This window comes from Sinohyriopsis cumingii, unplaced genomic scaffold (genome assembly GCF_028554795.1).
Source record: "Sinohyriopsis cumingii isolate HCF-2022 unplaced genomic scaffold, ASM2855479v2 utg000622l, whole genome shotgun sequence".
NCBI classification, from domain to species: Eukaryota; Metazoa; Mollusca; class Bivalvia; order Unionida; family Unionidae; genus Sinohyriopsis; species Sinohyriopsis cumingii.
The window spans coordinates 1,232,943-1,244,359 of record NW_028315918.1 but is presented as its reverse complement, the minus strand read 5'-3'; the positions used below and the strand labels follow the sequence as shown (position 1 = coordinate 1,244,359).

Below are 11,417 nucleotides of genomic sequence, written 5' to 3'. Positions count from 1 at the left end.
CTGGCCCTCAGAGCAATTTGAGTTTGAGACCCCTGCTTTAGGCCAAATATACGTGATATGTTTGTAGAAAATTATTCCACTGATTACCGGTAGCTCGTTTATTTCCAGCAAACTCCCTAAATACCATTTTAGGCCTTTGATTGTGCATATATTTATCATGTATCTTTGAGCTCTCTCCGGTTATCGGGTCTGTTAAGAGCAACGTTCATAGGATCTCTGAAAAGCGCCTGGCGAGCTACTTCAGTAAAATATTTAGGCGTTTTCGCATATACGACTTGCACAAAAGGTGACACGTCTGGTATCCTGTCAATTGCCACTCCAGTGTCACATATACTTTCTTTGACTTCAGCAATCTCTGCTGGCAAGCATGTAATAGTCTCTGCAGTTGCTCTTGTGGGCTTTCATGATATCCTTGGGGCGTTTTGCTATTTTACATATTTGATACGGTTCTTCTTCTGCTACAGTTAGCGCTGTCACCTGCTCCACCCTTGTTTCTGTGAGCTTGTTAATATCCTCTGCATGTTAGGCAATTTCCTTTTTTGGTTTAATCAGCGTTCCAAATATTTGTTTAAAACCCACCATGATATATTCTCGTTTGGCATGACTGTAACACGTCTTTCACACTTTTTCAGCTTTCTATAACATTTTGAAAAAATTCCCATTGTTCACGAGCGGTTAACAGAGTCATTTCATATACCCTTCTATAGCAGTACCTGAGACATTTTGTTTGATTGTTATGACACTTAAATTGTCACGCGAGATACGTTTGTGTCTAAACTAGCAATTAATTTTTTTTAACACCTGTCAAATCAATCGTGAGTAAACTATACATGTTCTCAGTGATTCTCGCACGTGGGACGCCAAGTCTGATGACTATTTGCAAGGACCTGTGTGTCAATGCCACGGAACATCATCAGCATATTACAGTTATGACGCACTATCTTAGGCACGTTATCATATCTTGGAGTCAATGGATCACATCGATATTTTTGTGTCGACCCGGTGAAATTATTCATGCGGGATTGATTTGATTGTCATGCATCATATGCTCATGCACGAAAGATTGTTTTTCTTCCATCAAAATCGTCAATGATAGGTACATCATTAATTGTGGAACAAATGATGCTTTGTCACATAACGCTTTTAAAATACTTGAGAACATCACAACATGGTTGATCATCTGCCGACGGTGCAATCATGTACAACCGATCCCATGTCAACCACGTGAAATCATATTCAGCAACAGTTGTGTTTTTATTGATCCAGCTGGGGAAATAGTTAGCGCAAGAACTGAGTTTGGAAAACGGAACTGGTTCCATTACTGTGTGTCAGTGGTTTACGTGATGCTTGTGAGAGAATTCAATGATGGAAAAATCGTTCATATTTCTGAAAGCATCTGAGAATTTCCTTTTCCTTGACGCCACTAAATAATAACGGTTGTAGTATAGTACAATCATGTCTTTATATTGTTAGCGATTTAGCACACAAACATGAATTGCATATCCAAAACCGTAATGGTATATCCGCAATCGCGTAAATTTGTGTTCGGTGTGGAGCAAGTACTTTCCCGGATACAAATAATGTGGACCCAGGATGTACGACTTGATTCTTGCAACCAACCAATGCCTGGTAAATCGCGTTGATGCTGCATATTACCGAGAACACCTTGTGTTTCAAGCATCAAATGATATCCGTGTGCCTCAACGTGCTGAAGTGGATCTCATCCATAACTTACATGCAATTGCGAAATCAGTTAGATAGAAAGCTAAATGGATCATGAAAGACGGCAGGAAGGCTATGAGTGTTTCGAATTGTGGACAAGCCTCCCTTGTTGGCCTTCACAAGTAAAATGTAATACAAATAAAGGACAATAAATGTGTTCAGTATCTGTATGCAGCTGGTGAGTTAGAAGGTGGGCAACATCGTGATACTGGCCTTCTATGGTGCGTCGATGTATGTACTGTCTCAGAACGGATTGATACTCCAAGACAAGTAATAACAAACAGCAAAGCCTCCCAGCAGGAGATTTGAGCGAGAGGAATTACAATACGTTCCAGCGAATATGGAACTGCAACCAATAGACCTATATTAATGCACTAGTTGACTTTCCGGCGTAAGTTGATTCACAATTGCATGATGCCCAAATGTGGAAAAGGTAAATCCTTCGGGAAGTATCCATTGCTTGGTATTAATTCGTCGGTGTACACCCATGTGATGTTTCCGACATCGCATCATATTTGCAGTGAGCGCAAATTCATATCGCTGGCGAAGGCATTCCATGTTCATGCCGTGCCCGAGACCCTTTTGCACGATACTCACTGAATACCTCTGGTCTTTATAATGTTTCTGTCCCTAACACAACTGAATATATTTTAGGTCGAAGTCCCACGAATTCTTCGATTGATTTACCCGAACACTCAACATAAGTTTTTCTTACCAACAACCTTTAACTGGTATTAATAGAAGATTTATGCTCTTTCGAATAATTTTGGATAATCGTTGTTATCAAATTCGTTAGCGAGTATGCTTGCAATATATGAATAAATGTTATCGACGTTTATCTGCAACAGCAACAAATCAGTGTTGGTATGAAACATCTTTGATGTTTTTATTACAATGAACGGCAATAAGCTCACCATCAAAGATCTTACGGGATTCGAAAGCCGGATCAGTGATGAGCCTTCGAAACTGACCTTGCTCACTATTACTGCAGATTTTGTACATATATTACTTAATTGTGTTTTGTCTTAAGACTTGGAACAAGCTTGGTGCATTCACTATGTATATATATATTCTGATTCATGCACGATTGCGCACAGATACATCGATATTCGTCAACCAGGCACCGACCAGGCTTCTGACGCTAACGAATATTGCGATATGAGTGTGGCGAAGTTGTTCAAGGTAGTCTAGATCAACTTCAGAGGAGTATTCGTGGTCACTGCTGATGTACGTACTTTATAGGTCAACGTCAGTATGATCAATATACTGATATCCTCCGACAGGTAAGTGTTGCATCATAGCCTAACCTTAAAGGTTATTGAAGTTAATATGCATGATGTAACTGTTCAGGGCAGAAGTGTCACACCTATTCATTCCTGGATTATTTGGGCCCATGTATCTGAGTCTGGCCATGGAAATTCCGCCTCGGAGTGAGTGCTCAATAAGCAGATATTGGTCAATATCGGTGAGCAATTCTAACTCAACCGTGATTTTTGACAACAACACATCCAAAATCAACTCACTTAATGAGAAGTAATACGCTGGATTGAGCCGGTAAACGTGTAGTGCGTGAAAGTTTTCAAATATATCATCGAGCAACACGTCGGTGCGCAGATACAGATCGTGATAGTTACGCATGTTTTTGCATTTTGAATGCCGACTAAACTTTCCTTGCCCGTAGTTGTTTGTGATAATGCATTCACGTGACAGAGATGAGAAACTTTCAATCGGTGGCAACTGAGTTTCAACAAATTAATCGCACTCGCTTATTTACTCGTATGGATACACACCTTTTTTCTCGTTAACAGGTCCGTGTTGCTGGCACAATATTGACGGGTAATTTTGAAGTTTTCGAAGGCCGAGTTAGGAAACTTTAATGAAGCAATGAACTGTAATTGTCCGATCCTAAACGACATGTCATTTTCAATGTTGTTTGAATCAATATTTATTGCTGATTTTTTCGATGATGCTACTGCTTGCATTATTAAATGGCCATCTTACCAACACAAGTTATGAAGCACTACAGTAATGTTTTGTTTTATTTGGTTAAATTTGTAAATAAATTAGCTGTGTGCAACTCATCTGTACGCGCCAATGATGTGGCACAGGTCACGAACTCGAGTAGCTTAACTTCCACTTTCAGTGAGAGGGCTTTGCCTTCTACCATCGTTATCAGTCCCAAAGGAACCGTCACAGATCTAGCAGTGATTGTTTGCGGGAAAATCTCACTAATATCACTGGTCATAATTATGTCTGAGCGTGAATAGAGCTTGTACCGGATCCATTTCGCCGTATCCTTGATTGATTTAAGGAAAACTTCATTTGTATCCCGGCCACAATAAAACACTGGTGGCTCAGTTTGCCCGTAACACCTAACTGCTGTATAATTAAACCAGTACGGGGTTTGGTCAGCATATTGTGTTATTTTATGGTCGTTGGATGTATCTTCCACTAGAACGTTGAGACATTCAAAGTATCATAGATGCTAAAAGGGACTTTCATCTTTAGTTGTATTCTGGTAAACTTGAGATTGTTTTTACCAGGTTCTCGCATTTTTGTCCGTTACGGTTTTTCACTGATCCCACAACAGTAAAAGTCAAGGTGAGTGAGCAGTTGCTGGATACTAAACACATATCTGAAATGTACAAGTGGGTATTTCTTGCTCTGTTGGTTAAGTAACCGGGCAAAATTCTTTATCCATACATATCACTGAGCAACAACAAATCAATCTGGATTCGTTTGCACTGTCATATGGAGATTAAAGAGGATAAAAGCCTTTATCAAAAGGTAACACATTAACACGATACCTGAGGTTAATGTTTCATATTTGCTCAGTGTGTCCTTAAAAACATGAACAGGAAATTCAATATTGCCAAATTTAAATCTACTCAGGTGCTTCTGGTATTTCGAGGCAAGTCTTGATTATAACTAGCCGGATATAATGCCGAAAAATTTCCAATGCAAAACATCTGTAATCAGAATGTTTTTGCATTTATTACTGACCGCAGTGGAATACAATTTGGTGTGGATATGAAACTCGATCTACGAAACGGCTGACAAAATGATGATATGTACTTTGACTGTAAAGTGTCCACCTAATCCTACATTTTTTATTTTTCCAACGTCTCGCGAATCTTTTAAATTTCTTTGTGGATTTCGACATTGATGAAATTGATGACTGTGGTTCACACATTTATGAGCAATGCTTTAAATCCACAGTGTTGTGATTTTAAATCCATCCTTGTCACGACTAAGCGGCCTAAACAAATGCGCATTAAGGACAATAATCAGCTTTGACTCCGGAGCTACGAGAGTGCTGTAACGCCGAAATAATTCCAGGAATCTTATTTGATATCAGCTGTTGATCTCAATGCCTTCTTTGTAGGCGTCTAGGATAATTGACACGTAATTTGTTTAATTCACCACTGCGCTTGTGAAACTTACATTTGGATACTTGTGACTGCTGTACAGTTTAAGCGGTGGTACGTGCGATAAGATGACGCACACGTTCACGAACATACTCAGTAGCTTCGGTAACATTGGTAGATGCAATACGACGGCGGCTCTATTTATTTTCAAACACACCTAGTAATGCAAGTGTGTCAGCTATTCTTGTACATCATGGTATTCGTATATTAGTTGCATTTGGAAATTGTTTCAGTTGTTGTACGGTTGCTGTTTCATGGCATACGTTTGTGGGATAGCATATGACGGGACATGAAGATGATCAAGTGCAACTATGGGTCTCAATGATTCATACATGTCAGATTTTTGCATACGATTTGGTATTAGTATTCCACGCTGTTTTATAATCTGTTTTAACTGATGCAGTCGGCATGCTCATATAAGGGAAAAGCTTTATCTATTGAAAGTCAGTGAATAACGTGTTTAATTTTTGTACTCTACCAAGATCCAAAATGCAATTGCTTCAATCATAGATATTATTTCGTTTATTTAAGTGTCTTTTTGGGTATTTGTGCACTTGTGTTTGTGTTTGTTTAATCACAAATACAGCGAATCTTTGCCAACGCGCACATTATTATTCACGAACAGATCCACCTTGCCGGCAAAGTTGATTACATGATTTGACTGTGATGCTTCATTTAAGAAGACATGCTCAAGTACCTTGGCCAACACGGTACGCGAGCAATGTGATTTATAATATTCATAATGACATGTCCTGCCGCATAATTCGTTAAAACAAAACTCGGCAGGCCTCGTTCCATTTCCATGAAAGATTTACACACTTCGAGGTATGTATGTATGTATGTATGTATGTATGTATGTATGTATGTATGTATGTATGTATGTATGTATGTATAAATGTATGCATGCATGTATGTATGTATGTATGTATGTATGTATGTGTGTATGTGTGTATGTATGTATGTATTTAATAAGTCAGTCATATTGTACATATGCACATTATCTTTAAGCTAAATACGATTTCTACTGAGAAGTAGATCAGTCAGTACAACAACCTGCCACACAGATCGGGATGCGCTCTATGTTATGAACGATTAATAGAGCTATGTAACACTCAGCCATACAGATCAGTAGACGTTCTGTTATGTTAGAAAAGATTTATAGAGCTAAGGAAACAGGGTATAGGGAATGGGTGAGTCGACGTCTCTTTAAAGTTCTTGGCAGTAACTTTTTTTTTAAAGTCAGATTTCTAATTTGGAAATTTATTTTCCCGGCAATGATTCTATCAAGTTGAAAAAAGGTCAATATTGTTTCAGTCTAATGAAATAAAACTTACTAATCAATAAGAGCTAAAAAAGAAAGGATATTTCATATACGGTAAATAACATCTTTACACTCGAAATTAAATTATTTTGCCGTTATATTCTCAAATCCCCAGACAAATTTAGAAAAATAAGGTCCGGTAAAGCTTAAAGATTGAATATATTCTTGGACTTTAATATTCCATATGTTTACATGGTTTCTCTGAAACCTCCTTAATAAATATGCAATTCATGCAGGAAAATAAATACATAAACAATAATATAGAGGTCTTTTATCCTATATTTTCTGTACAAATAGGAATATAAATAGAATAAAAAGATACATAAGTATCCATGTCGCTAAAATTTCAAAATAGGAAGGAAAGCTATAATGTTTCAATACATAGTATCACATGGTTTTCACTCTACAATATATCAATCGCATACAAACATCACAACTTTATGTTAACATTACAATAAATGTTACATACTACTTTACATGATATGAAGATGCTTTTAAAATAAATGAACTGTGTTTTGTTAAATATATGAATGATTTTTCATTTAGAAATATTCTTATCTAGCCATCATATTCAAATGGCATTGTTGTCATTATTTGTCTACTATCGTTTCTGCAATTGGTGTTTACAAGTAGTATTGAAAACCACAACGATAAGAATTGATGTTCATAGTGAGTATTGAAAACTACAAAAATGAGAACAGTTATGTATAACTGCAACAGTGATTAACTTAAGAAGGGTTAACAAAAAATAAATAATCCATCGATTCAAAATGTCTTTGTAACACACGCTCACGAATTGTTAGCTTTACGTACTACCTTTGCCAGGGAGATTACTTAAACATACCTTAATATCGCTATATGGAAGAAGAGTTTTCTAAATAATTTATCATTACAGAAACATAAACCTGTATTATATTCTATGGACACAGTTACCTCCTCCAATATGATAGCATTAATCACGAAAGGGACATAACTCAGTCAAATATTGACAGCAGAAGTTGAATTTGACCTGGCTGTTCATTAGAGTAGGCACTACACTACAATGTGATTAAAATGCATTGTGGTCTTCAAGCCTTACACAGTTAAAACCGTTGAGATCAGGGCATATTTACTTGCGTAGGAATGTAAAGACGGACAAGGACTTTAAAATATGTTCCCCTCCATAACAAGCATAAGAATCATCAGAAACATATCACGTGGGTAATAGGACAGATAAAGGTGGTTGCTAGTACCTTTCTATATAAAACAATGGCCTTCAAGGTAGGACATAATTACACGGAGTCCTTATATTTGTTTAAAAAAACAAAACAAACAAGAAATGCATGACACGGTCTTCTGCATAAGGTTACAACTATCAATATAAAATTACATACTAAATAGTTAAATATAAATGCTGCATTGAATAAATCATCTTTTAACCAGGATCAACATGAGAACCAAGACATGTAAACATTTCCAGCAAGACCCTCAAGCTCAATCTCAGACGTCCAAAACTTGGACATTCTATAACTTTGATGGAATCAAGCCGGAAGTTCATAACTATCAGAGTGTTTTGTTTGTTTTTTAACTTGTGTCCTTATAATAAACTGTCACATTTCTATGACGTAGAAGCACTATGAGTATGACATCCATTTATGGGATTCTCAGCTCGAGCTCGTGTTTAGTGCCCAACATATGTTTGGAGAGCACCGGGCCTTGAGCGATACCATATTTGCATTATATAATACGCACAAAATTGCAAGGAGCGTCGATCTGATCATCCAGCGCCTTATGGCACGGTAGATAAAGTCACTCTACCAAGGTAGATTTCAGCAGTATACCATGGCAGATCACGAAATGTGCCGTGGTAGATTACAGCATTATACAATGGTAGATTATAGCAATATTCCATTGTCGATTATGTCATTATACCATGGTATATTACGACATATGATGGTAGAGTATGGCATCACGGCATTACACCATGATAAATTACGGCATTAGACCATGGTGGATTATGGCATTACACCAAAATAGATTCTGGCATTAGACCATGCTAGATTTGGGCATGACACCATGGATGGTAGATGATGCAATTAGACCACGGTAAATTACGTAATTACGTCATGGTTGATTACGGCATTACACCATAGTAGATTACAGCATTATACCATGGTAGATTACGACATTATACCATGATCCATTACGGCATTACACCGTGGTAGTTTAGTACATTATATCATGATAGATTATTGTATATTGCGTTTATGCTATCTATGACTTAATGCAAATATCACAACATCTTATTTTCTGGCTTAAAATGCGTCGGCAGATCTGGGTCGATGTTGCATTTGGCTTTTGTGCGCGTTATAAAAGGGTAATCACAAAATGCTTATAACTTTATAGGAAAGCACAGTTTTTGCAAATATGTATAATAATGTACGAGTAGAATATGATTTTTGGATGATGATGAAAATCGTCTCGTGACTCTTGCATATATGTGATGATATATGTGAAATAATGAGGCTAATTTAAATATCACACGTGGGAAATTTGCATACAGCATGAGTGCTTTTCAATACAAGAATGTTCTCAATATCTTAAGGAATATTTACATAATAAAAATAAAAATATTTATCGCCTATTCTTTTAGTTCTAGACTCTGAATTTTATTTCTTTTTCACATTTGCCTGACATCTTGTCTGAGCTTACTTTGAAGGAAAATGATGCATCTTTAAATGATTCCTTATATTTGCAAACTTCTTTTTTCAAAAACCACCCAGAAAATCCTTCATAAGATGTATTTTGCCGTGATGTTCTGCACTTAGGTTACTGCTTTCCATATGGAACAATATTCACTTGTATATATCCTGAGAGTTCTACAACTCTGTTATTATGTGTGAATTGCGATTTGTTCCAAAAGACTCATTATCGCTGGAATTATAAGTATCTCCCGAATACGAGGATTTAACTTGCGGACCCAATTGCTCTTCGTTCTGAATCTCCTTTTCTTTTATCTTCAGGGCCATGGGTTTCATCCCGGAAGACTTGGGGTAAGAATTAGAAGTGTCTGATCTGGAACTGGTATTCAAGATGGAACCATTCTTTCCACTATTCGGTTTTTGATGCTTAACATTTTTACGTAACTGTAAATGCGTAGATGATTCATGCTGATTTGGTTTCATTTCTAAGGCTTCGTAGAGATTTTCTTGATTGTTAGGAATCACGCTTTTCCGTAGATGTTGTATATGAACAGCGTCATGTTTTTTCTTGACAACTGCATACATGTCTCCTTTACCAACTTCAATATGGTCAACGGGTTCTGTGTGGTTTATTTTGACCTGGTTTCTTCCAACGTCTTGTTCGTTTGTCATCTGCGAACGGATGCTTTCAGGACCAGAATGGTTTGCGTTCTCAAACATGATACCATCATAACCTACCTCACTGACCACGGGTACGGATATAATGCGCACGTTATTCAATCCACCAAAGCTTGAACCTTCCTCTGTATGGATGGATAAGTTAGCAAAGTTATTATTTCTCTCATCTTTTACCATCTGCCTTTTGCTTGCATTCCTGATGTGTCTAAAATGAAACGAAAACCATTCTAAAACAAACACTAACCGTCAAACACGTGTTATCAATTTTATTAAAAATATGATTTGGTCAAACACAATATTCTGTACATCTTTTCCTAAAAGAAAGCTTCTGATGTAGCGTTATTAATAATATTTGTAACAGGACCCATAACATCCTGTCTTATTTGCTTTCGTTACAAGCATGTTGCAAAGAATGGGCATGTAAATAGGATCATGTTTTGCTTACAGCACAGACGATAATGTAAGAAGCAGTTCTTACCTTCGGCAAATAAGGAAGATGATGATAACTACTGCAATGAGACATGCAACACCAAGTGTAGGTGCAATGATTACGGCTGAAAATTGAGAAAGAAATAACATTGGATTACTTCATCATAATCGACGTTTCAGTCATTTATATTTATGAGATCGATGAAACAAAGTCTTCAAATTAATGTTATATTTCTGATAAGAGTGACAAAACTGCACAGAACCAGAAAATACTCTCAGGATGGAATTCCGTGATCGGAATTGTTCAGCTTTGCAAGGGTTGTTAAGCTAAAAATTAATAATGTTTGTATGGTTAATGATTGACATCATTTTGAAAAATGAACCAAATTAGTTAAAATAGGAAATTTTATTTTAATTTTTTTTAAATTCATTTTCCGTGTCTCGAAATAAAACTTTCTTTTGTGGAAGTTAATTACATGTATTATTAGTGTAACACATTTATGGAAAGTTTTCTTTTTTTCCCCTCAACAAATGGATGACTCCATACATTGTTATCTCACAACTTTAGGCCGCTATCTATACCCATGAAATTCTTACGCCGTCACCTCCCATGTACGAACACAGAAATATCTTGCTATCACTCCCCAGGGTGCAAGGTTTGACCTTCGGTCCAGACACACAGTAATAAATGTTCGCCCATCCATGGCCGATGGTATCCTCTGGATTTTATAGTTTTCTAAACCTCGGAGATTATCAATAACGGGTATTTTAACATACTGTATGTAAACGAACCAAACTTAAATTATAGAATCTGGGATTTTTCATGTTGAGTATATGATCGTTATTTTATTTTTGTCACTGCGTTAGCGGATTTCGAACACAAGTAATTTCGATAATTCACTGGAGTGAATTATGAACAGTATTGTTACTGCCTTCAGTAAACACTGATAACATTATAACCAATAAATTTGACCCACCTTTTAAAACAAAATTGGTCTTTTGGTAAATACTTCCATCTGTCACGCAATATTATCAGGTTCAAATTCTACAAAATGCTTATTCTGTTTCTTCTTCAGATGTTTAGTTTTATGCTTTTTACCTTGAGTTAGGTAAAAATTATGTTACTGCTGATATTTTCTGTACAAATATGAATAATAC

General features: G+C 36.6%; 1 protein-coding gene across 1 annotated transcript in view; it reads right to left on the bottom strand.

The window, feature by feature from the left end:
- Positions 1-6,622: 6,622 nt before the first annotated feature.
- The window catches only part of LOC149773647 (uncharacterized), a 47,321-nt gene continuing 42,526 nt past the window's right edge, over positions 6,623-11,417 (bottom strand). The window contains exons 6-7 of the mRNA XM_089946129.1: positions 10,309-10,384; positions 6,623-10,035 (exon numbers count right to left, since the gene is read on the bottom strand). Coding sequence (XP_089802255.1) covers positions 9,330-10,035; positions 10,309-10,384 — 782 coding nt within the window. The 3' untranslated portion in view covers positions 6,623-9,329. The remainder of the gene's footprint in view (positions 10,036-10,308; positions 10,385-11,417) is intronic.